The following is a 26,579-nucleotide window of genomic DNA, read 5'->3' as shown; positions in this document are numbered from 1 at the left end:
GTGTATTCCGTGTAGTCATCCACGTAAACCCCTGTTACTTTCGAACGTGGGGAGATTGGCGTCATCCTTCCAGGCGCTGAACGGGTTTTACCAAGTAACGTGGCTATGTGAAAATGGGGATCCGTTTTCTTGTTACAGTGTCTCTTGAAATGACTTCTGTTCTTCTGAGATTCATACCGGAGTGGCGTCTCAAACATCGCAGCCATTTGTACTCCAGAATTTAATTTCTAAACAAGCTTTCTCGTTATTTTTTTGTAAAAAAAAAGCATTATACTGTACAATTACAACTCACAGTAAATGTTATCACGTTGCAATGTTAAATAGCTCACGTAGAAAAGGATCTCTATCTGAATGCAAATTTATAACTTCACGCTCAGCGCGAGTACATTTTTAAAAAAACAAAACTGAACATTAACGCCATGATACAAAAGTGTCGAGTCCACGAAATCTTGGACATCAGCTGACTTGTAAAAAACGAAGAACAGCAAAATTATGCTTTACTTGAAATGACACGTAAGAAATTTAATCCATTAACTTGCTTCGCTACAACCGCTCCTCAGCCTGATCGGCAATTTCTTTCATCGCTTCGTCAACTTTCTCCGAGACATCGTCCGCGCTTATTATACACTCACTGGGATCCTGGAAAGAAAGCAACAACCGCTGGAAGATTCGCACTGGAAATACAACAAGAACAATACAACCTGAGAACACAACAGTTGACACATGGGTATCAAAACTAACCTCCTGAATACAACGAAGCAGTTTGGCTGAATTCCTTCTCAGATTTAGAAGTTTGGACGTTATTCTTTCTTGTTCGATAGTCGCTTTCTTCAAACGCTCCTCGGCAGCCTCGGCTTTTTTCAGGGCTTCGTCCCTCTCTTCCTTAAAACCGCCCAGCAACTGAAATCAGAGGAAACATGTAACTGATGTTAGTAGAGTACTGGGAAATCCGACATGAAAAAAAATGATGAGGAAAATAAATCATAACCTGAACGTTCGTCCACTAACATGTAACTGATGTTAGCAGTGTACCAAGAAATGATGAGGAAAATAAATCATAACCTAAACGTTCGTCCACTTACATGTAACTGATGTTAGTAGTGTACCAAGAAATGATGAGGAAAATAAATAATCACCTGAATGTTCGTCACTGTGTAAAAGCCACTATGTTACGTTTCTGCACATGCGTCTGGAATCAATATTTTGAATTTTGTTCGGTCCCCGAACGAAACTAATTTCATCGATGTAGAACACTATCCTGTTTCTTTGGCTTGTTCTCCCGGCTATCCTTCATATGGATCTCATTTTGATCAAAAAAGGCGCTTTAACTCGGTTTCAGATAGATCTTTCAAACAAAAAAGTTCCGGTTTGTTACAATACCGCGCAAGAAGGGAGACTAGGGACAGTAGGGCTGTGACGTCAATACAGGATCGCCAGTTTCGCGGTTTCTCCATTCCTTATATGGTCTTCGTGTGCAGGGGAAGAAAACTGTGTCAGAATGAAACAACTGAGGAATCGAGAAACCGCGAAAGTAGTGACCCTGTATTGACGTCACAGCTATGCTATCCCCAGTCTCAGTTGAGGAGTGAAAGTTGACGCTATTATACGCCTCAAACAAGGGGAAGAAAAATTGACAAGGAAATTTTTTTTTCGACGCTTATGCAAGAATAACATGAAGATTTGATCAATCAAATAAGAAAAATCGGTCATATACACTGTAACATTTTGAACCATCCGTTACACAAGGCATTTTTTCCTACAGTAACGTTTTCGGGAAAACTTGCAAGGGAGAAGGCAGAATATCAAACGATTCTACTTTCCCTGCAAGTCATCTTGCGATAGTTCTTTTCAAATCAAGATGCAAATGTCCATCAATCACTGTGTGTGACATGACCTTACCATCAAATTGGAGTAGGACACCTTCATTGTGGCGTCATCTGACTACAACAACAAGAATCCTTCAGTTTGTTATGCTAAGTGGAACTATTGTTATTCAATCCTTACTATTGCAAATTTGAGTTTGAAAAGGAAAACGGAATGGAAATAGCGTATTATTTGTTTTCATTCATTCACTATCGTTCTGAGACCACTTACCTTTGAAATGCCTTCCTCGTAGCAATCGAAGAAGTCCTCCTGGAAACAATAAAAACAGGTTTGCCTCAATGTGCATATTACTACTACCTACATTAGAGACCTATCAGATATTTGGAAAAAGTTCAATTATTGGGCCATTTGCGAGTTGGTGTGCACCTCATTATGAAAGCGATGCTGACTGCAAAGCTTTTCATACGAAAATTAGTTTTGTTTGCATATGAATAAAACTTTGCACTAAGCGTCGCTTTCCTAATGAAGTTCAAAGTAACTCGGAAATGGCCTTTTTCCAATGGAATATCTTCAAAGGAATGTTCACGAAGTGGCTTCCTATTTAGGAATGAAAAAAACAACCACTTTTTTTTTTTACTTTTCTGAAGCGCTTGTGTCAAAACCTTAGCGGTAATTTGACTTTCTGGCTGCGAAAGACAACAAGGAGGCTTCAAAACAATCCAAGTTTGCTACACTAAGGCACGCATTAACATATAATTTTATCACCAATAAACCGCTAAATTCTTTTGGAAGGAATCGGCAATAGAGGTACTTCCTATTATGCTGAGGAAAGATCGTAGAGTATTAGGTTGCTTGTCTTTTTTAGTTTTTTTTGCGTTAAAAATCCTCAACCGCTCGCGATCGAAGCGATTCACAATTTGCCCTATTCTAACCGTTTACTATATTGGTTATCACTGATGGAAGGCTATTGCCGAGAGTATTTTGACCAAAAGGTCGCGTAGTAATGAAAACGGCGGAGGGTTAAAGATACAGACTACATACCAAAGGAAACTCCTTGAGTTCGTCACTGCCCATCTGCTTTATAGCGTCCTTTGTGATGCGAAATTTAGGAGGGGCAAAGTAAGACAAAGTACGTCTAAAATGAAAAGAAATCGATTTGATAAGGGATATGGTCAATACTATTGTACTCAGACAGGTCCAACCGTCCAGAATAAGTTGATATTATGACCTTCACTTTTTCTTTCAACGAGTCTTTTTCTCCGTCTTCCTACTCTTTCTTCCCTTCTCTTCCACCTTCGTTCTCCTTCTTTACTAACGGGCCCTTTTTACCGTCATCAGTAGTAGTATTATTATTATTATTCTTAATTTTGACAACAGACAAATTTGGCTCCTTCCTGGGCGATTTAAACAAAAGAAAACAAGGAAGATGTCAAACCTAAACATATTAACAAAGTGTTGCAGAGCAGGATTTTCCTCCAAGTTATTTTCTTCTGACATAGAAGACACTCTGTTGTCCTCTGGGGACTGAACAGCTGCTGGAGTCTGGTTTTCTTTCTTCTGCTGTTGTTGTTGTTGGCCACTTGGTGTTTCATTTGCCGGCGTGCTACTTGTCGGCACCTCTCGTGACGGACTTGGTGACTTAGGAGCTGGTGTTTCCACAGGCTGTAAATAAATTGAAAACCTCGTTTCACCCTCGGCAGCAAGCAATAGGCCATTTTAAAGACCCTTCAACCCATGCCTGGTACAAGACTGCATAAAAAAGTTTAATTTTCTTGTAAGTGAAGGAAATATCTTGCGCTAGACTTCGCCTTGAAAGGAGGTTGAAGGCAATTCGAAAATGGCCTACTCTACGTAAGCATGGACTTCAGTAAATTCAAAAGTTCAGGAGGGCACTACCTTGGAAACTCAAATATCCTGCCATTTGCTTTTATTTACTGACAAAAAAAGTCAATGCAGCGGCAACAAAACGCAAGATCAGTTCCAATATTATGGAATAAAGGTTCTGAGACCATCTGTCAAGGATTGATATAACGGTTGGAAACACGATGCAACAGCATTAATAAATCCTTTACACATCAGCATCAACATGAATATTTTCCTCACAGTCCGGGTAGCTTGCGTTCAGTTTATTTAAACGCATTTCCAGGTCTGTACCACAGTTCATAAAAACGTGGTAGCAATAAACACGGGTTGAGGTCATTCTCCTTGAGAAAGTCTTTAAGTTTATACTTACTTGTAGAACTCGCAAGTCATCACTGGGATGGTCGAACCTGTAGATGGGAGAGATTTGTGGCAAACGGATTAATGACAACAAATGAATTAAAATTAGCATACTAGTCCATCCCCTTTCGGGTTTTCCACTTATTTGTTTCGCTGTTTTCGCTTATTTCAGCTATTAGTTTCTCTGCCAAGAAACACGTTTTTTGGTATTAACCTCTCCCTTCAAGAGTCAGACCTCTTGGCTCACTTCATATGGCTCTCACTTTCTTCTGGGAACGAAATACTGAAGTTTAAACATTCAAATAAAAGCTCTCGAGCAGCGCTCTTCTGTCGTTGGTTTCTCAGTTTTTCTGAAGATGAATTTCTTTTAGTACCGTACATTTTGATTTTAGGTAGGTAAAGTGGAAATTCATCGACTGTTTTCTTCTGGTACAAACATTTATGTAATGTTTAAAACACGAGCAGCAGTGTTTTATCGAGATTTCGAGTGGTTTTAGACCCGATACGTGCTACTAGTTTTTTGAACGGCGTCAAAAACATTCCGGGAAAAGCGTTTCAAGACTAGAGAGGTCATAACAATGATGCTTTTGTGAAGGTTAGGAATAAGCATACGAAAAACACCGCATACTAGTAAGGAGGAGGTTTTATCGGGTTTTAAAACCACTGCACGTGACGTTTTATCGACCATTTGATAGGTTAACGGGCTTATGAATTATTAATGAGTTTTGAAGTACTTACCACTTATCATACTTGTCCTTGGGATACATGTCAAACTTAACGCGAACCCTGCACGATGAACCCTTGGGTTTAACAGCAAATACTGTTCCGATATACCTGAAGATCACAAAACGAGACCATTTCAGCGCGAGATTATCCACATTGGTTGACTATTGAATTCTAATTGAAGAAACATAGAACTTACCACTTCGAATTATCAACCCTTGCTTCCACTTTGGTTCCCTTGGGTACTAACAAGAGAAAAAGGAAAATTCTAAAGTTCCCTATTTACCTAACTCAGTCGAACCTCAGTTAATGGACACTTCGGTAGGCCAACTAATCTTCCTAGCGGATACTTGGTCATGGTCCCCGTTATATACAAAACTATAAAGCAACACTTCTCCCAAGGACGCTCCCAAGGGTGAAGGTTGTCCACTTAGGGGAGGTTCGGTTTGTAACAGCTGTGGTTCACGCATGTTGCAATCAACAGTAAATTATTACAATATGCCGATCCCAAATTGACAATTTTATGCATTGCCAGCACTTTCCTTCCGCTGCACTGTTCTCATCTGTGTACTGTTTTTTTATTATTCTTTTTTTTTTTTTTTGGAATTAAGCATAAACGCGAATGACACGTTTGCCGTAAACGCGATTCAAAATCTCTCGTTATATAAAGGATTAAAAATGACCAAGCTGTCCTTACGTGTTGCTCCCTCGCTTTCACCCTCGCTGCTCCACTCCATTAGTTGTTCTTGTTGAATCTGCTGTAATTCTGTTAGCTCTTGTTTAGATTCTTCCGCCTTTGGTTCTTGTCTCGCCTTCGTTTCTTCTTGTCTCTTTGCCTGGCTTTCTTTCTTCTCCACGACCTATGCGAGTGAATAAGGGTTCCGTAACATGAACACAAGCCGAGAATTAAAATATATCATCATATTTGTTTTATTGCGCATGTGCCACACTGACATTCTTGACATTCCAATCCTAGCAGTATGCAGGATGTTTGTCTCATGAACCTAGTGTAATGGCCTTAGCTCCCACGAGTCTCCTGTAGCTCAATGGTAGAGCATCTGAACTAGTAATAGGAAGGTCTTAGGTTCGACTCCCGTTGGAAGAATTCAGAATTCTTTCTTCCGAGTATACCTGTGTCACTGATTGAATAAAACATCATTCTCAATATTTTTTTTAGTTATCGAAGGAATGGATGCTGTATCTTGCGAAGAACAGAGATCTTCAAGTTATTCTGGCTTCTGGTTGAAAAAAGGTTTTACGTGCTAAACTGCAGTCTTATGAAAACAAGTTTTAATCATCCGTTCAGTGAAAGACTTTAGCCCGTACTCTCAATAAGAACGTCCATTTTGCTCTTCTTGTGATCCGTGGTGCTATTTTGTTATACTGTACAAGGTGATTCTACCTCTCGACGTTAGTGAATTTTGTGCGCCAGTCAAATGAAAGCTATTGAACAGCAATTTCTTGTCCTTGGTCCAGGTACGATACAGAGTACTGGAAATCTAAGAAGTAAATCTTTTGTTTTGCCACATACTAACTGGAGAGCGGTCATATATTTCTGCGAGCAATATATTTTAAATCATACCTTCGTTGTTTGTACATCGTTCTTCTTCCTTTTGGGTTGTACTTCCTAAAAGGGAAATTACGTTGTTAACATGAGAGTCAAGCATTTGGGCGTTTTGTTATCTCTGGTGCAAACAAGTGAATGGCTGGTAATCAGGAGTCGAGGCTCTACACTCCTCAAGGTGCACAGAGGATCAAACTAGACATCAGTTTAATCTGTAGTAACAAAATGAGTCAATTTACCTCTACAGCAGGTCGAGGTTCTGCATTTCGTCGCTTCAATGGCTGAGAAAGGAAGAAAGAACGTTACTTTCGAACGGTCGTGAGATGGCTACTAAAACTGTTTGATTGGTCGTTCTTCCTAGGAGCCATACTATAAACAGGGTTCGTAGCCTTTTTCAGAAACAAATGCCCAGAACTTTTCCAGGCCTCGGAAAGTTTTTTTTCCAGGACCCGTAATGCACATTGAAAGACTCCAGCCCGTACTCTCAATAAGAACGTTCATTTTGCTCTTCTTGTGATGCGTGGTAATATTTTGTTACACTATGCAAGGTGGTTCTACCTCTCTCGACGTGTGTGAATTTTCTGTGCCAGTCAAATGAAAGCTATTGAACAGCACTTTCTTGCCCTTGGTCTAAGTACGATACAGAGTACTGAAATCCCTTTTATTCGTAGTAACAAAATGAGTCAATTTACCTCTACAGCAGGTCGAGGTTCTGCATTTCGTCGCTTCGTAGGCTGGGGAAGGAAGAAAGAACGTTACTTTCGAACGGTCGTTAGATGGCTACTAAATTATCGTACTTCGTAGCAGCCTTACTATACGCAGGGTTCGTACCCTTTTTCAGAAACAAAATTCCCAGAACTTTTCCAAGCCTCGGAAAGTTTTTTTGCTTTCCAGGACCTATAACACCATTAGATGTATTTTTAATTTGTTGGATCTTCCCATCTGGCTGCTCCTCAATGTCTTCAAGAAAACTTCATCACTTGAGTTTACAGATTTTCAGGGCCCAGTTGTATATGCGAATGACCACAATCTCGACTGACCTCGTGTGCAGTTTTCTGCTTTCTTTTATCTTCGGTACTGTCCACTACCGTTCTCTGCCGCCTCTGTACAAATGTAATCAAAGCATTTTGTCTCAAACATATGCAGATTCCTCGTCAAGGCGTTTCAAAGATCGGAGTCATGTATTTGTTGTTATAATATGACAGCTTTCCTACCTCGGAAGTATCACTCTTGGTAGAGTTGGTGCTCTCCGCTGAAGATGTCCTTTCAACCTGCACGAAAGCCAAATGTGTACACAGTGAATAACTCAATGATGGAAGCTCTTCCGTTTTACAATAACAATACCAAGCTAAGTTCGAATATATTTTATTTCAAATAGTATTACACTTTGAATAAAGTCAAATAATTATACTGAACTTGTCACGGATAAATTATGGACACTTGATCAACCTTACCTCACGAATACGTGAAACCTATCAAAAAAAAATTATTACAAGGAAAACTTGCTAGTGTGGAGCCAGCCTTAACCAAACCTTCTGTAGGGCCAGTGACCAAATGTTGGCTAAAAAAAACTTCAAAGATGTAATCACATCTTTGGTTAATTAATTTACTTATTTTGCACATAAATAAACCCAAAGAGAGTAAATAAGGCAATGGTGAAACAGAAACAGTCAACAAAAAAAGATAGCTACCTTTTTGTGCACTGCTGCCTGCGGTTGTATTCTGTTCCTTTCCGGTGCGGTTTGCGTCGTCCGTTGGCGTTGCTAAAGGAACAAACGCAAAGGTCATTTAAGATTTTACCCACAGGCGTCGCTTGTGAGGGAGCGATAAGTATCAATGTCTCAGTGCCATTACAACTCTGCATTTCCCGAAATTTAAATGGGCTGCGACTCGTGTACTTGCGTACAGTCGGTTGCAAGTAACCGTTGAAACATGGCGCGAAAACAAAACTTTTGAAAGAATCAAACGTGGAATGATTGGCCACAAAAACTTTCAGAGGGAACAATCCACAACCGGCACGCGTTTCACTGAGCTGAATTTGTTAAACGCCAAAAGATTAAGAACAGCCTCTTTATGGGTTTCTAACTACACGATTTGTAATAAAATAACGAGATAGTTCTGCTGTGAAAGGGATAGCGTCTTTCTTATTAAACGCATCTTTGGTGTGGGGAACGCAAATTTAGACGTCTTTCAGTCATAGTATGTTGTTGACTCAGGTGCCCTCCGCTGAAAGAAATTTTGCTAAACTGCAAGATTCAAGTTTCAAATTGTTTTGGAATGAGTATAGTACGAAAATTAGACAAACGTGTTCAGTAATGATATTTGTTTCTGTCACTTGTCTATGCTATGGTGGAAGTTACAAAAGCAAGACCAGGCCCGTTCACTCCAAACGTCTTGTTTAAGAAATTTTCCAAACAATATTGTTCCAAACGTGTATTTGATATCATTAAGTCAGAAATATGGAGCAGTACCTCCATTTGATCAAGCGCCTCTTGCTTTTTCCGGATCTCTTCTTGCAACTCTTTCTGTTTTTCTTCCGCACTTTTCGTCTGCTTCTGCAATTGCCCTACGGCTACTGCGACCTTTTGCTCAGGTCGACTACAGCTGAAAGAGTACCATAGCCCACTTTTAAGTTGTACCTGGTGGCCAGGCCTTTGAGTGGAAGCGAGACTGGGGTTAACTTTGTTTTAATGTAAACCTCGCTGCTTTTCAGATGGAATCGTGTCGTTCTCATGACATTTAGTTTTCATTTACATATAAAAAAGTACTGACGTTTGTATCAAAACAGTCATCCCCAGTCTCGCTTCTACTCAAAGGACAGGTCACCAAACACACAACTGAGAAATAGACTGTTCAAAATACAGTTGATTGGCGAATACGTTTGCCGTTAACCTACTACGTTTAACTGATGGTTTTATGGACAATAGTCTGAACGTGTTAACTTCCTTACGTATTTCAAAACCGCACTGAGTGGAACAGTTGTAAATTTGGATGCCCCCATCCCTAGAGAGGTCACTGCTGATATCAAAAATATGTATCAGAAGTACGAGGCTTAGCCCGTAAGCTCATAAACCTGCACGGCAAAAAGTAGGAAATCCTAAGTTATCGAGGAGTACAATGTACTCTGGTTTGACCTCACGAAGCCCTCAACTATCGTAATTCATTAGGAAGCAAACCTGTTACAAGTAGGGTCCGGATTCATGGCACAGCACCAGTCATCAGGCAATTCCCGGCCCACGTTTCTTTGTGAGAACGGCAACTGCCGCCACTTGAGACATACATCTGAAGAAATACCAAACAAGTGCAATTAGCTCGTACTCGATAGTTCTCGTTCGGTATTTGCTCCCAAAAGGAAACCTTTTCCTGAAACTCTCAGACAATTTATGCCTGACGATACACTTCTGTCCAGAAATGCACCTAACCCTGAATTTGGGTACTTTATATAAGATAGACCTTTTTGTGATTTTCATATGACTTCATGCTTGACAGAATTATTTATGTTTTAGTAAGAGTTAAGGTTAGGAGACACCTTGTGATCTTTATCATACACTTCATGCATTCATTAGCGTGCATTTCTGCTGAAGGTAAAGCGAAGAAACGTTCGGCAAATAACATGTCCGGGTTTCAGGGTTGTACTGTGTGCTGGCCTATCCAAGCACTAATAAGAACACACACAATACCGACTATTAAGTTCTTGTAACTGCAACTTGAAGTCCTTTACGTACCACACTGCACATTCAAGGGTATCTGCATCGCTCTTTTTCTAACAAACTTCTGGTCTGTAGAAGGACCATCTGTCCATTTGTTGCTGACATAGCCGAAATTCTCCCTAGAAGAAATAGATGTACGATAAAGAGAAAGGCTAGTAATCCTCAAAGTTGAGGGGTATAGGCTTAAGCGGTGAATGTAAATTTAAAACAGTCAAGGCCAATAACGACACAAAAGAAAATGATCTATTTATTTAAAGTCAATAACCACAAATGAGCAACTTACCAAAACCTTGTGACGCCGTGAGCTATTGAATAAACAAACAAGATGTGTGTTAGAACGATGAAAGGAAAGCTGCATCTTTTAAAGTATTCTGTGTTTAGAATCTGTTCTCGTCACTTTCAACAAAAAAGCAAAACGGATGATTTTGTCAAAGCACTGTTTACGTTCGTTAAAAGGATTAGGCTGTTAACTTACATTCAATCTGTGAATCCTTCCAATACTGCTCGAGGTGTTCTCCTAACGCTCTTACTAAGTGTTTAAATTCCTGTGGAAGAGAGAAAACAACGAAGCTAAGTAAGTACGTAGGTAGGTAGGAAAGGTGGGTAGGTAAGTAAGTAGGTAGGAAGGTAGGTAGGAAGGCACGTAGGTTGGTAGGAAGGTTCGTAGGTATGCAGGTAAGTAAGTAGGAAGGTACGTAGGTAGGTAAGTTGGTACGCAGGTAGGTAGGCACTTAGGCAGGTAGGTAGGAAGGTAGGTAGGTAGGTAGGTAGGTAGGTAGGTAGGTAGGTAGGTAGGTAGGTAAGTAAATGGAAGTAAGTTGAAGGAAGGTGCGTAGTTAGGTAGGTAGGTTGACAGGTAAGTAAGTAACTAAGCAAGCATGTAAGTAGGTAGGACGGATGATCCTATAAACGTGCATTACACTGATTCGTCTTGTTAGAATCACGGTTGTTCAGTTTCAAAATGAGAACGAAAATAAAATCGACCAAGACTAGAACACCATAGAAAGAGCGTTTTTAAGAGTCCGTTTGATTAACGCCCTTCACTGAAACAAACTCGACCTCAGGACAAGGCCTGAATATTCACTGGAAACTCTCTGTATTCTTGGCATTGGTCGTCTTGATCAGATGAGAATAAATCTGCTTATCAGCAATGAAAGAAACAGCGTAAAAGGGGGCTGTTTAGACTGCTGTACCTTCCCATCAGCAAAATCTTGTTTGTTGTGCGTCGGTTCCAGGACAAGGTAAGGAACATCTACAACACCTAGCGGAAATAACAACAGAAAACAAATGTAGGATGTTTTTTTACAAGACTGGATAATTGTACTAATCATGGGACAAACAAAAAATCTGAGGCTCCAGAGGGACTACCTCTATCTGATCGCACAAACATTTCCATAAATACTCACCTATAACTCCGTAACATTTCCTACAAGAAAGTAAAGGCTAAAAATCAGGATTGAGGAAAACAATGGACGATACTTTTATTCAGAAAGTAACACTCCAGATAGAGGAAACAGAATAAAACTAGAAGGAAATGAAATTGATGTTAATTAAGCACTTACACTCCTCCCTCTAGCTGAGGTCCCACTCTCTCGTACATCCTTATTAACCTGCGGAATAAATTGAGAAGAACTTTGACTTAAACTGTTTAACTGTGATTATCAAATTGCGATGGAGCAACAAGCAATACTTTGAAAAGGACAACGACACTTTTAAATAATTTTACAAAACATGTTTCGGATGTCCAACATTCATTGTCAGCTACAAAAATGAATCAAATCCAAACAACATACAAGCTTTTTTCAAACTCATTAATAATTCATGAAGAGAAAAGAAAGGAAATTACTACTGTGAAGGAGGTTTGGAAATGTGATCTTAATTATTATAAAACTTCTACGTTGAACTTCCCCAAGAATTATTGATGGTTTGAGAAGCTATATCAAACACTCGAGTGTTTCATCCGATTTCTTAACACCTCGTAGTTGGTTTACAAAACGAGGCGCCAGTTCTCGATGTTTGAAAATCGGATGAAACACTCTTCCTCGTGTTTGATATTTTACATGAAGTGTAGGAATAACTGATTATTTAAGACTGGATCATTAGATAACGCAATTCCAGAGTTTTATTGGCTTAGCGCCCATGAGATATCATCCATTATACCATGCCCGACAAATAGTACTGATCTTGGTTGTTTTTGACAAAAAAATATTCCACTCAAGATTGTTGGATATGACATGATAGATAGCCAACTGGACGCTTCGCGCTTCGTTAGCTATCATCTCATATCCAACGCGCGCTCGTGGAATAATTGTTAAAGAAAATAGTACTATGTACGTACAGCGTGAAAATCAGTAGTTACAAACTGAAAAATGTACTCATTTGAAACTGTAATTACAGTATTTTAAATTCAAAAGTGTTGTTCTCTTCTTGAAAATATTTAACTGTTTTTATTCACCAGACAAACTCTTCGCAATCAGACTTTACTTTTAAAAGCATAACCAACAACAACGAGTATTGAGTCATTCCCAAACCTTCCGAATATAGGGTCATAAATCCACTTTCTGTGTTAGTCTGTTAACGTCTTTAACTTTTTTCCAATTACCCACCTACCAAAGACATCAGAAAAAATACCATTTCCGACGACTTACCGACTACAATTGTAGATGAACATTCCATAGCACCGACGGTTCTCGATGCTAAAACCAAAAGTGAAGTTGAGTGTTTTGGGTTCCTTCATTGACCTACAGAAAGTAATGTAGTGCGCGAAACGTTAATCACTCGATCTTCAACCACGACTCGATCAAGTTGGTGGTATACCATAAATTTAATAATCGGTTATTGAGTTAACTTCACACAGCAAACTTCCAAAATGTCCGTGCTTAAATCCGAGTTGGATGGCAATTCCTGCTTGTAAACCCTTCTCTCTGACGTTGGGCGGAGACAGTACTTGTTACATTAAACGTTCTAACGTCAAATGCAAGTTTGCCAAGCCCAAAAAGGTTTTTGAGAAAGTTGGCAAGATCAGAGATTAGTTCTGTTTGTCTTCTTGGCAACACTTGTTGTGTGTAACACGACTTTGTAGACTTAACCTTGTCGTGTGTAGGTGTCTTAAAAACGAAGGCGAACTGAGGTTGTTAAGAATGAAGGAAATGATAAAACTAATAAATGCCTACTTTTTCTTAGCATCGGCAATCTTTGTTGTCATATTGGCTGATGCCCGTGCCTCTGCTGCAGAACCTTGTGCCTTCCTGAGTTCTGCCTAAGGAATGGCAAATAAACGCAGAAACCAAGAAATACGGTGATAAGTCAATATAATTGAATATATGGAGCACTGGTGTACTGTGTAAAAATGTTGAGCGACTTCTAGTCTAGCCGACTCTTTGACTGAATTTCGTTCTTCGTTGTATAGCGTACCCAATGCCTACACAGTTGAACCTACTGAAATGGTCATCCCTGGGACCACTTTCAAGTTTTCACTCGGGTGTGGTGTCCTCTTTTTGGAGGTTAAAACTACAGTGCTTGCAGGTTGCTGGGAACACGATCATGCGAGATGGCTGTCATCGGAAGTACGACTGTTGTGTAACGACGATTCCCAGATTAATGACCATGGATAGTGTATGTCAGTATGTTGTAGAGACTTAAACGAATTCTTGATCTTTATTTCAACAGTGTGTATAGAAAACAGTTGTACCCTTTTATCCTTTGACGTCTGTTCTGCCTGTGCTTGGATTTCCCTGAGAAAGAATAGCAAAACTTCTTAGTGTAACGAAATGCAAGAGATTACAACGCATTGAAACACGTTCGAGTAAATTTTCGACTGTAGTTACCTGGCCTGTGTTTCTAGCTCCCTTGCTTTCTCTTCGGCTGTAACAGAAAGAAATATGGATGACCAATCACGGCACGAAGATTGAACTGAACAGTGATTTGTTCCGATATTTTTAGGGTAACAGACATTTCTTGAACGTTCGGTACGGGGTTTTAGTTAGAAATAGCAGGCGTCTGTTGTACACATGCAGCTACTTATCGCGCAATCAAACTACTTGTTTTCATAAACGGGAGCTCCTGATCATATTTACCTATTTTAGCCTCACGGTCTGCTTTCTCGGCCTCCTTCTCCGATCTTGTCTTGAACCGTTTGGACGTAAAATGGTAACACCTTGAAAGATAGGTGAACAAGAGTAAACCTTAGCTTGCACATCTAGTAAACAACTTTGTCTGCTCTGGATTTAACAAAATACTACAATACTACCTTTGTTAACCCCAAATAAAATAAGGCATCAGAGAGACTTCAAACATCGATGTTATAACAAGTTCCCCCCCCCCCCCCCCCCGTAATACCATCCTTCTCATCACGTATGAGTTCTAGGTGTCCGCATAATTCTGTTAAAAATGGGGTTTCTCTGTGGCTGGAACCACTTAAAGACGGTGCCTACTATTGTTACTGCGCATACGTTCTGCGCATCGCGAGATACTCGGGTTTCCTATGGGTGGTGCCTACTAATACAGGAATATTTTTGCACGGTTTAAATCTATACGGAGAAAGCAGAACTTACCAAATGCTTTTGGTATCTCAAAAGAAAATTGGGGGTAACCATGCATTTTTCAGAGATAATTAAGCTTCAATTTAGGAAAAATCCCATTTATTGCTTTATATTTTGGCGTTTTTTAGAGATATTATTGCTTAATTATCTCTGAAAAATGCGTGGTTACCCCCAATTTTCTTTTTGGATTCCAATAGGCCTTGCTGAGATCTGCTTTTCCCGCATAGTCATAAACCGCACAAAAATACTTCGGTATTAGTAGGCACCGTCCTTAACCGTCGTTCAACGTTATAGGGAAGTTTGTAAACTAGTTTGCTTATATTTCTCTGAGTTATCGGTTACCAAAAATCTCTCTCAAATTACCCAGTGACGAACAGGAACGGAGTAAAAAATAAAAAGTTCACTTACTTGGACTTGTATAGACATGTCGTCAGTCTCTTTGTCTGGACCTTTTTGTTCTAAACGAAGAGATTGATGACAACTGTGAATGAAATGGTGCGACTTTTTGTAAGCAAAAGAAGAGGTTATCACTTCTACTACCTGAATGTAAATCTTCATTCGAGGATCCAAGTACATGATGGCAGTGTAGGCCCTAAACGATTTTCTTTCAGGCATGATCCTAAACAACAACGACAGTTGATCAGAAAACGTAACTACAAGCGAGAACAAAAAAATGTTTTAATCCATTATCATGGTTACAACTAAAACGTAAAGTGGCCCTTTTGCTAGCACGTCAAGCTGTGTACTTTTAATGTACTGTGCTAACACACACACACATGACCGATATCCGTCTTGTTACGAATCGACGTGAAATATATGGGTGAAGAGCAGCCCTCTCAGAATGTGTAGAGGCCGCACACAGTCGACTTTGCTGATGCTTGAGTCACATTCTGTGTTCATCTAGCTTTCGAATGAGCCCATGCGCGACCTTCAGTCACTTGGGACGCCTAGGTAGAGGTAAACTGCAACGGTGCTAAAACTGACCGAGAACGTAACATGCGACATCTACAGTCACGTGTTCATGTAGCCTTACAGTGTTTATCACAGTTGCTCATAGCGTCCACACCTTTTCCCTGGGCGAACAGCCCGTTGTTAGGGGCACCAAATACAGGTTTGCGCTACTATGATAGCTGACTGTCACGGTGATTTTGCTTTATTTTGGTCAAAACTGCTCGAATATTTGACAAAGAACCTGTTTTATAACATGACATTGCTCCTACAACATCGGGAAGACAATATGAAAATTTTCTCGTAGGAAGAACATACCATAATCAACTTTAAAAAATACACAGGAAGAACTTGAAAAGTTGTAATCCACTTCCATCCTAGCCATCCGCAGGCAAACATGATTAATAGTTGTAGTTTCTGTGCACTAGTAGCGTTATTGTTAACCCTCAACCATTATTTTAACGATTCCATTGAAACAAATGTTTTCTGGCTATTAATAGTGACACTAAAAATAGGTGACACTGCCCCTTTAAAATGATTAAAGGTAGCTAAGTAAATAGGCTGCCGTTGGGGATTACGTACATGTCATAATCCGCCACATTCTCGCCGGCGTACGGATCCGCCATCTGGATATCAAATGGATCACTCGCTACCTGCGTATGTAAACACAAGGATGCTACGAGTTATTCGATGAACACAATACGAAAAATGCTTTACAAAATTGACAAAAACCTTTCAAACAACGAAGACACGATTTTCGCCCTTTATGTAACCTACATAAAGCAGGCAAAGAATGCCTGTTAGGAGTACGAGACAAAAACGTCAAACAGCATCAGACAAGGGGGGGGAGTTGGCTTTATTTTCCGTTGAGTAAGCGCGCGCGTTACATCTGACGTCATTTTTATTGGCTGTACTCTAACAGACAATGGCTACAAGCCAATCAGCGCGAGGGAATTTTGACAGTTACTGTAAAATTATCTTTAGCAAGGAAGTCACCCAACACTTACATCCAGTTCCGGCTCGCCGTTGTCCATCAGCTTTAAGTTATACACAACAACAAGTGTTCCTGGGAAATAAAAGACGTCAGAGCTTGAGTGTATTGTCCCGAGAAAAACCAATCAACAGAGCATCCAGTCTTTACCTTTCGGTCCGATTTTATTGAACTGCTCAAATAACTGCTCTTCTTTCTTGAAAGGGGAGTATTTCAATATAAGGTTAACTTCGACTTGGTGCTAAAAATACAGAAACAACAGTGACGTTAACAATGCATAGATATGCTCAGAAATAGATAAAAATATGAAAGTAAAAGGAACAACGCTTACTTTGTCCAATTCACGCTTGGATTTTGCCAGAGGTTTTTTGGAGGACACCTCCCAAGAAGGCATAGGCACTACAACCTTTGAACAAGAGATAAAACGACAACGTCAACTATTGTTTTAAAGCATGAAAATGAAGACTGACAAAAAAATGACTCACTTCCTCAATCTTCTCTCGTTCATGGAACGTTCTTGAAAGAAACAGGCAGCTCATGGTGTTTCCTCTGCCGGAAAAAATTAATAATTAATTATTAAACGACAGTATCATGGAAATTATCCCGTTTTCTGGTCAAGAGTTTGTGAACTTTTTATTTAAATCATCATTGTCAGTCCTTGTCAAATTATCGGTCGCACAGCGCGTAACCCAAGGAGAGTAGTAACACCCTTAGTAGCCTCATGCTACAAAAATCGAGTTATGCGCTCATCAAGTGGGGCCGGGGAGAGCGACTTTACCTACAATACGAAATACAACACATTTTTAAGCAGTACTTACTTTTTTGTAAACAGGATCATGTCTTTTCCTATACGCATCGTGCCGCTGTAATGCAAGGGGGAAAAAAGCAGTTGCTTTACTTTAATACACAGAACTTCTAGGAGGCACGATTAGCGTGGCGTAAATATTTACTGACGCTCAGAGATAGTTCCATTTCTTTCGATGAATACAAAAGTTTCGGTTACGTTCGCTTCGGTTTCACGTCGGATAACTAAGAAGCGAAGATGTCACCCTTCAGTAAACCTGATGGAGAACCTGACTTGCGTTTCTATTATCATGTTTCTGACAGTGGTTAAAGCTCCAACACGCAGTGAAAACAAAATTGTTGCAGCGTACGATTGCGCGCAACAATTTAGGAGACGCAAGGTGGGTTTCGACACTGATTTGCGTGCAAGCTTCCGAAGTGCCTCCAGGCGCTTGAACGTTTGTGTTTCGATTCCTCATCGATTCATTCCAATATTTTACAAATAACGCGTTCTTAGTAGGAAGTTAATCCACCATACGGAAAAGAAGGCGACTGAACATTCTACCACAATACGTTTCGAGCCTATTACAGCCAATAGGCACACACAGAAAGTCATTTTTTTGCAAAATTCGTCTCTGTACTGACAACATTGTGTATGCTAGGTTTGAAGTTTTAGAACTTTTCTGTGCTTTTTTATGAGCGTTTTCGGGGTTTTCGTACACTAAGAATTATGGGTAAATTTACCAGTGGCCATCTTTCTCGGTACGGTGGATTAGAAAGTGCGCTTGTTCACATTCGTTGCAGTGTTTTTAATAAACATTATTTTTTGTGTTTTGGTTTAGCGTAAAGTTAAGCAATACACTAATCGTATAAATAATATTGTTTTTCTTTTGCATTAAAGTTTTGCAACGAGTTGCAAATGGAAGCTACATTGTTCTGTACGCAAGGTTTGACACAATCGCAGTCTTTTGATACTTACGACTTCAGCCCATTGCCATATTGTCCAATCATTCTCGAATCCACGCTGCGTTTGACCGATCGTCCAAACTGCACAACATTCCCAACTTCCGCTGTAAAATGACCCAAAGAAGTCCATTTATTAAAACACCAAATGACGACGAGAGAGCTTTTTAATCGTTTTAGACTAGCTTGAAAACAACGTTCCTTGTCACACTGCAGCACTAACCTATCAACGAAATGGGATCAGTGAATAAAACGACAAAGCGTTCACTGTATCACTTCACCCCGCTTTTCAAGCGCAAGCACACGACTTGGCTAGTGAAACGTACATGTAGACAGCACGAGAAAATAATTTACAATACGACATAGAATGCACCAAGAGGAGTAGAAATACGAGACAGTATTTTACTCATCAGGAACAAGCACTGTAAAAGCCAAGATTTGAAGAGAGGAAGAAGGATTTTATTCAGCGAAACATTGTGTATTTTTGCTCGTCAAGGGCTCGAAAAATAGAAACTGACTCTAAAAACGCCCATCCGTAGTCCCACCTCCAAAAACTATGAGGGGTCTGCGGTGCGATTGAGGGATTGTGTTGATCGTCTGGGGAAACACGGCAAAGTTATAAATGGCACTGGAGGAAAATGCTGTGAAGGAAAACTTGTTTTAGATGAACAAAATGAAACGAGAGCTATTCTACCAGCCGTAAAAACACCGAAAATGCATTGCTCGTCGTCGTCGAGTCCTCCGTCTATCCAAGCGATCCTACAATCCCTCACTCGTTACGGTCTCCGCCGGCATAGTTTCTGCAGTGGGGAATGACAACTTCTTTAGTTTCCCTTGAATGACCGCATTTGGATTTTTACCCTTGCGTCTAGCCTGACTCCAGTGTAATGTAACGACTGTGCTCGTGAAACAAGTCTTTAAAAGTATAATATGGCGCGCGCTTTAAAATACGTCTATATTTCATAGCCACTTACATGGATCCATGCCATCTCCATCATCGCGAAAACATAAAATAAATTTCCCTCTGCAGGATTCACAGGGCTCTGTTAAGTAGAAAGCAAACGAATTTATTTTAATGTAAACATTTGGTGCGGAAATGTTCATTCCACTGGACTTGTACAAAAAAGAAAGAAGAAAAAGAAGTAGTTCCCGTTTACAACAGCGTTAGAACATGGATCGATACCAGAAAATGTAACAGCCTGGGCCCAGTTGCTCGAAGCATGGTTAGCACTAACCCGGGTTAAATACCATGACAACCTATAGGTTTTAATACCTCTTAACCAATGGTTAGCGTTAACCATGCTTCGAGCAACTCAGCCCTGGAAATATTCAAGGGTCTGATTACAGCAAATGGAATTCTTGATAATTTCGGTAAATACCTCGAAAAGATACTGCAGTTATAAGACAATTAGTAGTTCGTTACTAGAACAACAGAGATGCGGGTCGATAGGTAGGAATACGCACAGTTAACGTTGTGGTGGATGTGAAAATCTGATGCCTCGAGTGTCAAAGTAGTCTTACAAATAGGTTTGTTAGATGATAAAAATTGTCAGTGGTGAAAAATATTTACAACGCAATTATTTTGGGTTTAACTACTTAAAGGAATTTTATTTGATGTTGGGACTTTCCAATTATATTTCGGTAAGGGAAATATCACAAAAAAAGACCAGTTGACTCATTTCCTTCGTTACCCAGCTCTCTAAAAACAATACGAATCAATTCCTAGTCTCACCTAGCTTGTAGTTCGACTTAGGTTGTTCTTAATGTGTGATAAACGTATAAATTATCTTGTCCTGAATTCGGTTTGAGCAGCCGTTCGTTTCCGCAGAAACACTTTCAACCACAAAGATATGTTTAATTAAGTTTCCCACAAATGATAACACCTTGTTTACCTTACTTTGACGAGTTTTTACTCAACTTGACCTTTCTTCGGTCCTTTCCAGAAAAAAACTGTTGCTCTTATTTTTAATCATTTTTTAGTTGTTTTTCTTGGGTTCTTTTACCGAATTCATGGCAGTTGATGTTCATTTTAAAGGGGAAGATATCTGAATAACAATATCTGTACTTTTAAGGTGTTTTTAAATTTTACGATTTTAGGGTGAATGTCAAGGTAAATACCCATTGTTGTAATTCTGTCATCGGCCACGTACTGAATATATAATTTGAGCTCAAGATTTTGATGGCCACGTACTCATTTAATTTATGGAAACGTTTAGCCAATCATTTTCGATGAAGAAGGCTAACACCTTCAACGAATCGCCTACTTGTACAATTTTTAAACAACAACTTTTAGTGTTTTTCAGAATATTTTTGTGAAACTTTACTGTACAAGTCTGAACTTTGTAATTTTTATATTGGTCTCCCTGTTTTGTATTGACTGGGCAACCCAAGCTTCATGGTGAACTTTCACTAAGAAAATGTCGTAGGCTCAGCTAACACATCGAAGGCGTGGATGCAAATAAGCTCCCCGTAGCCAATCGCAGAAGGATTACGTAAGCTTTGGTTTGTGTTGAGCAGGTGGTTGTTTAGTCAGTATAAAAATGGGTGAAATCTGGTTTGGCGCTGAATTGAGTATAAAGCAGAGTGAACTGACTTCGTGTAAGTCTTATAGAGGATAAAGTAGAGTCACTGTAAACAGTTGAATCCTTTTGTTGACGAGCACCAGCTAATTCCCCGTAATAGGTTTTTTTAACAGGTTTCACTACCAGCTGTACGTACTTGTGTTTATTTACGGTGACTAGTACCCATGTTGACCAAGCTCCAACTCTCAAACACAACGTGCTCAGAGTGTAATTTACCTTGGTATGGGCGCCGCATGGGAGAGACGTATCAATTTCATACGGACTTTTTACAACTTCCAAGCAACTTAGCTCCAGATTGTAGTCCATTTGACTACTCGGAGCAAGTTGGCCTTTAAAGACCTATATACTTAAGGCGCTGTTACACTAGGTAATACTTCTTGTAACTTGTCTCGCAATTGCGTTGCGCCGTTGTGACACAAGTTGCACAGATCGTTGCCTTGTGTAATATAACCTGAAATGGACATGTCTAGCGACGTTTTTGTTGCAGCCACCTTTGCACGAAGTAGAACCGACTACTACTTCTTGCAACGATTGCGGCAACAAAACAACTGAGAGACATGTTCGTTTCAGGGCGTTTTACACTGGTCAACAATCCGTGCAACTTGTGTCACAACAAAATTGCGAGACAAGTTGCAAGAAAAAATGGCCTAGGGTAAGAGCGCCTTGACGCTGTCTTTCGTCTCTGTCTAGTCTGTGCATTACTTCATAGTTCTTTCAGAGCGAGCAGGGGACGGAGTGTGGACTGTATGTTTGTACTACAGTTGACACAGGAAGCTAGGCTATTCGTATGACAGTATTAACATACGACAACGAAACGTCAACATTTTCCAATCCACCACGGTGAGATTTCAGTGATCACATAAATAAGTTGCTCATAAGGGGGAGTAGCACTGCATATTGTTACATTGCTGTTGTTAAGTATAGTATTGTTCTTGTTAAGGATTGTCATTTTTCAACATTAAGATGACGTCTATGCTGTATAACCAGCTCGGGGGTACGGTTAGACCTAGGTAACTTCAACGATTGCTTAGAATAAGTGTGTTGTCTTTAAACGAAAGGAACTTGAAAACGCCTCCACTTCCAGTGAGAATAAAGAATTAACCAATGGTTCAGGAGGTGTTTGGGTCTTGAATAATACACCAGTGAATGCCGAAAATAGCTCATTCAAGCATTAAGTAAAGAAATGCTAAGCTAAATGGCTAACCAAGCCCAAGCAATCACAAAGGATTGAGGTTTCAACATCCAAAATCAATCAGTTTTGTCAACCCTCATTTCAAACCTTGAGTCAACACGGGAACATTTCTCTTTCTTACGCATTCTCTTCAAAAAATAGTTGTAACAATATTAAACCACCTTAGTCCAATAAAGGACATTCCAAGTGCATTCTCATCTAATCATCTAATGTGATCATAACATTCATAAAGTGAACCTTGACTCGACTTATCCCACACAGGCATTAATACTGCAAGAGAAACAACACCAAAGAGGTACCCAAGGCTGTCGCCTGCAAGCCTGAAAGGGGCCTGGTAGCACAGGACACCCAAGAAACTGGCATGGTGCCCTTTTCTGGCTGGCGACTAAACCTCTCAAAGGTTTGAACACACAACGTCTGGACTTTGTTTTTATGCGACATATGTTAATGAAAGCTTGAGTAGTACCAGAGATTGTTGGTGGTACCTTTACTGTGGCTGGCACTCTGCTCAAAGGCTTTCATTTGTAAGCATGTCTACAATTAAGGATTACAGAGCAAGGGACAAACACTGACTGTAAGAGTGAAGTTGTTACTTGACTAAGAACTATGTAGTGAAGTTTTTAACTGCTGCTCTACCTTATTCATGAAGCCAATGTGCAAGGTCAATGCAAGCAATATGAGAATCAAGGGCAGGGCAGCGCTGCTTAGCATTATCCTCTGTGATCAGCAACAAATTCTCCATACCCCCCACCCCCAGAAAAAGAATAATAATAAATAAAACTGGCACCTATCACACTTATTTCTCAATGGAGAAATGGTAAATAGTTGAAGGTAAAGTTGAAGTGAAGGTCCCAACCACCCCAATTGAAGAAACCAAGGGGTGGATGGGTGAGGCAAAAAGCTGATAGCACACAAAAGCAAAAGCAACAAACAGTGAAACAATTTAGTGTCTGCATATGACTGCAAATGAAATGTGAAGTAACCAAGTTGGATAAACCAATGAAAGCCAATGTTTTGCTACTACTGAAACAAATAATAGTCACATGACTATAATTTGCACGGCATAGACCAGGCAATCTGGAAAATAGCTTGACACTTCTGCCTGACCGGCCCTACTGTCAGAGTCACACCACACAGTTCTTTCATTCCAGGACAGAAGATTGAGTACACCTAACCATATCTAAGTGAACAGCTGTTGCAAAACTACAGCAGCTTTATTTGCTTATGAACACATTCAGGACTCTCTTTCATAACACCTCTTAAGTGGCAACCTGAATGACAGAGCATATGTACCCATCCATTGTAGTCCTCAACAAAACATGTTTTTATCTCCTAATGGGCTGTGCAACAACTACCAGTTTTCATTGCATTTTTCATTGTTATTTCAATCTGTCATGCCACAAAGGTTTAAACAATAATAATGTTATTAATGATTAATAACATCTTTATCAGAAAACAAAAAAGTTAAGAATTGTAGTAGTTGCAGTAAAGGGATGACATCATGAAAATGGCACAAAACAAAAACAAACATGTGAACACGATATATTTCTATCTTTACAGTTATTGTATTGAAATTGTTACTTCACTTAACATAAAACAAAAAAGGTAAAGAGTAAGGTTTGGGGTAGAAGTGTGGTCCAAATCCTGAGTGCTGCCAGCTAACCACAAGACCAATACAAAGGGTCAGGATCAGTAAGGGCATGTTTACATGTGTAATCTTGTCCTGAGACGAGTTTCATCTCAGGTTCTTGGTAATTTGCTTCTTAGTGTTTACATAATTTCTGGAAATGTGTTCACCCCGGCATGACTTCAGCACCAGCATGAAAAATAGTCAAAAATTCCTCTAAAAACAATTATTTTCTCTATACTGAGATGAAACTTCAAAAAAAAAGATAATTTTATTTCCAGTTGCCAGATAAAATACTGCACAATATTCAACTTGTTTAAATTGTCATTCTGGTCTTTATCAGACAATACTTAGCAGTTGGTGTTGGGAAAGATTACTTCATCCTGGGATCTCAGGATGAAACCATTTATGTCAACAAGAAAGAATTTTCACCCTGGGGTGAGACTCATTCAGTTCCAATGTAAATGCTGCCTAACTGACAAACAAACTGGTTAGAGGGGTGTCATGAAACACAGCTTCTCTTAGCAGGATGTAACCCAATCCAAGCTCCAAGAGGTTGACCAGCAAGAAATAGTAGTTTTGACCAGGGATTGCATCACTGTGGGACTGACGGGTTGTCACCAACAACAATAATTCCCCAGGTTATTTTCAAAAATTTATGTATAAACAAAACAACAAAGTGTTTATTGATGCAATACCAGATGGTGTTTCTTAGCCATAAAAAGAAAAGTGTTGGGTGTGATGGGAAATTAGACCCGATTATACCTGGAAGTGTAAACTAATAAATTGTGAAAATTAGCTGTAAGCAATTTATGTACGTGAAAAAACCCCATGTGTAATGAGATGTAAACAAGTGGACAGTATTGTGAAATAGAAATAAAAGTCCTTATACAATGGTAACAACTTTTTTATAATTATCTGTAAATGCCCAGTGGAAGACACAGGGGAGAAGGCCTGGACCACAAATTTTCTGTCAAGAAAACAAGGTCCATATGTACAATTTACGCTATCTTTTTTAAATACATGTGCAAACATTTTTACTCCAGACTGTATCATCCTTAATACCTACACTCACCTTACGTAAATTTCTGGATTCACCACTGATTTTGGAATTACAATTTTTGGTTAACCATGTAAAGTTTTCAACATGAAACTTCAATACACCTTACAAAATACTACTATTTTATCAGTGTCTTAGACCAGGCTAAAACAGCTACAGTACTATACCTAATTAGCTAAGTTTTAAATAGTTTTTCTTCTTACTTATCACCATTAAATTATAGACTGTAATGTCACCCAGTTACTTCCCCATATTTGAAATATATGAACTTCAAACATGACTTTGAAAGGAACACCATAAAAACTGAATTTGTGTTCTTAGAACATGACCTCTTACGAAGTGGGGAACAGGTTTTTTTTTTCTTATAACCTGTAACACTTGGACACAAACCTGTATAGATGTCAATCTTCTGTGATGATGCATCTCTAAAAATAAACACAAATGTAAATACAGTTGAAGTTAGCTCGTATCAAAACCGAAACGCATCATAGTATTTGAATAGAAGTAGTTAATATGCACATAATTGTTGATCAATGTCATTCATTTCGTAAAAGCAGGTATATGTTCATCACGAGTTATAGTCTTAGTAATTATAATCATGTCACGAACCGGTGAAGCATATATTGATAACGGGCTAAACTGCAACATACAACAAATCTAAACAACGGGACCTGTAATTTCCGTTCGTTTAGTACTCTCGATTGTATATTTTCGTATTGAAGTGATTAAAGCCGACGCCATTTTACGGCTGTAATTGCCAAATACGTCGGCCGGTCCATAGCTGGGCTGAAAATTCTAAATAGGGGATTTTGTGGGATGTGTCTCAACATGAAATGCCACTGAGAATCTCAAAGTGCATCCTTGTGAGTCTCTTTTCTCAGAAAATGACCCCGCTATAAACTTGAAATATGAGTTTTTAACATCACCGTGCATCTAGCAAATAAATTAAAGTCTTCAGCTCACCTTGCGTTATCCACCAACTCCGCAAGAGCTCCGAAGAGAAACTCATGGGTCGTGCTAGTAGAAAGAGAATGAAATACAGCAGTCAATATTTCGATCTTGCCGCTAATAACATCATTGCTTTCACCCTAGCAGCGGCAGCAGGACGCCGAGCCCTGCGGGAAAAGCATTTGAATAAAGGACAGTTGTACGCACCACGAGTCACTGAAGTTTCCGAGTTGTCACTGTGCCTGTTCGACCGTGTAAAGTCAAACGTGTTGCCTTTAATAACAAAACATTTGTCCACTAAAACCGAAATGCACCCAAAAATATCTAATCTCCCACTACATCTTGGAACTTAGGTTCACTGAGGAAGTTTTCAACTTTTGTTCAGCGTTAATGCGTGCAAAGCTCAATTAGTAATCTCTGTCTCTCTCCCTTGGAGTGTACTGATCAAACATGTGCTTGTAATCGACCCATGCCATGCTAAATACCCTTACACTGCGCGGTTTTATCGATTTGTGGAGGAGAAGTTATTGAAAGCTTACCAGCAATAAATTAAAAACAGACTTTTGTGCTAACTACCTGTTCGTATGCAGATAGTCGTACGTCAGCTGCGCCCTGCGAAGAGACGAATAACTCGACCCGCTTGACATACTTCGTCGCCGCGGCAGTCAGGACAGTTAGATGCTCTCGTCAGCAAAACTTGAGCCGAATGTTCAATCCCCCACAAGAGGTCCCATCCACAGATTTCCTCTTTTTCTCTATAATTGAAAACAATTAGGGCGGTTGTGAAAGGAGAGCGTTACTAACGGCATAGCAAACTGAAGCCCAGATTTTACACTTACAACGAAGGAGGTTGGCGCTGCAAAAATGCGTGCGTACCGAAATACATACCGTGTCAAACCAGTC

General features: G+C 39.6%; 1 protein-coding gene across 2 annotated transcripts; it reads right to left on the bottom strand.

Annotated features, from left to right (window-relative positions):
- Positions 1–257: 257 nt before the first annotated feature.
- LOC146476524 (ATPase MORC2-like) lies at positions 258–26,568 on the bottom strand. Of its 2 annotated transcripts, XM_085114401.1 has the most exons (43): positions 26,516–26,568; positions 26,253–26,431; positions 25,692–25,745; positions 25,119–25,153; positions 19,242–19,310; positions 18,284–18,374; positions 17,340–17,384; positions 17,007–17,070; positions 16,853–16,927; positions 16,672–16,762; positions 16,538–16,596; positions 16,113–16,183; positions 15,123–15,201; positions 14,991–15,040; positions 14,118–14,197; positions 13,869–13,905; positions 13,733–13,775; positions 13,215–13,300; positions 12,690–12,782; positions 11,604–11,651; positions 11,448–11,467; positions 11,235–11,302; positions 10,517–10,586; positions 10,325–10,346; positions 10,057–10,160; positions 9,508–9,613; positions 8,803–8,935; positions 8,023–8,094; positions 7,546–7,602; positions 7,372–7,434; positions 7,024–7,065; positions 6,571–6,612; positions 6,350–6,394; positions 5,465–5,627; positions 4,967–5,012; positions 4,783–4,878; positions 4,058–4,094; positions 3,260–3,486; positions 2,866–2,959; positions 2,095–2,133; positions 1,900–1,941; positions 742–900; positions 258–639 (listed from the first exon to the last, which is right to left on the bottom strand). In XM_085114401.1, the coding sequence occupies exons 2-43, from the start codon at positions 26,321–26,323 to the stop codon at positions 544–546; spliced, it is 3,084 nt and encodes a 1,027-aa protein (XP_084970527.1). In that variant the 5' UTR covers positions 26,324–26,431; positions 26,516–26,568; the 3' UTR covers positions 258–543. The 2 variants fall into 2 exon arrangements, with proteins under 2 accessions (XP_084970527.1, XP_084970528.1); XM_085114402.1 differs by lacking the exon at positions 1,900–1,941.
- Positions 26,569–26,579: the final 11 nt, after the last annotated feature.

This window comes from Pavona decussata, unplaced genomic scaffold (assembly GCF_977016875.1).
Source record: "Pavona decussata unplaced genomic scaffold, jaPavDecu1.1 SCAFFOLD_76, whole genome shotgun sequence".
Classification (NCBI taxonomy): Eukaryota; Metazoa; Cnidaria; class Anthozoa; order Scleractinia; family Agariciidae; genus Pavona; species Pavona decussata.
Note: the sequence above shows the minus strand (reverse complement) of the source record. Positions and strands in the feature narration are given on the sequence as shown.

Excerpts from the sequence above, each read along its gene's own strand:
- LOC146476524 (XM_085114401.1), bottom strand. The coding sequence starts at position 26,323 with ATGTCAAGCGGGTCGAGTTATTCGTCTCTTCGCAGGGCGCAGCTGACG. Across the intron at positions 16,597-16,671 it reads CAATAAAATCGGACCGAAAG|GAACACTTGTTGTTGTGTAT; the intron begins GTAAAGACTGGA and ends TTTATTTCCCAG. Across the intron at positions 4,879-4,966 it reads AGGGTTGATAATTCGAAGTG|GTATATCGGAACAGTATTTG; the intron begins GTAAGTTCTATG and ends TGTGATCTTCAG.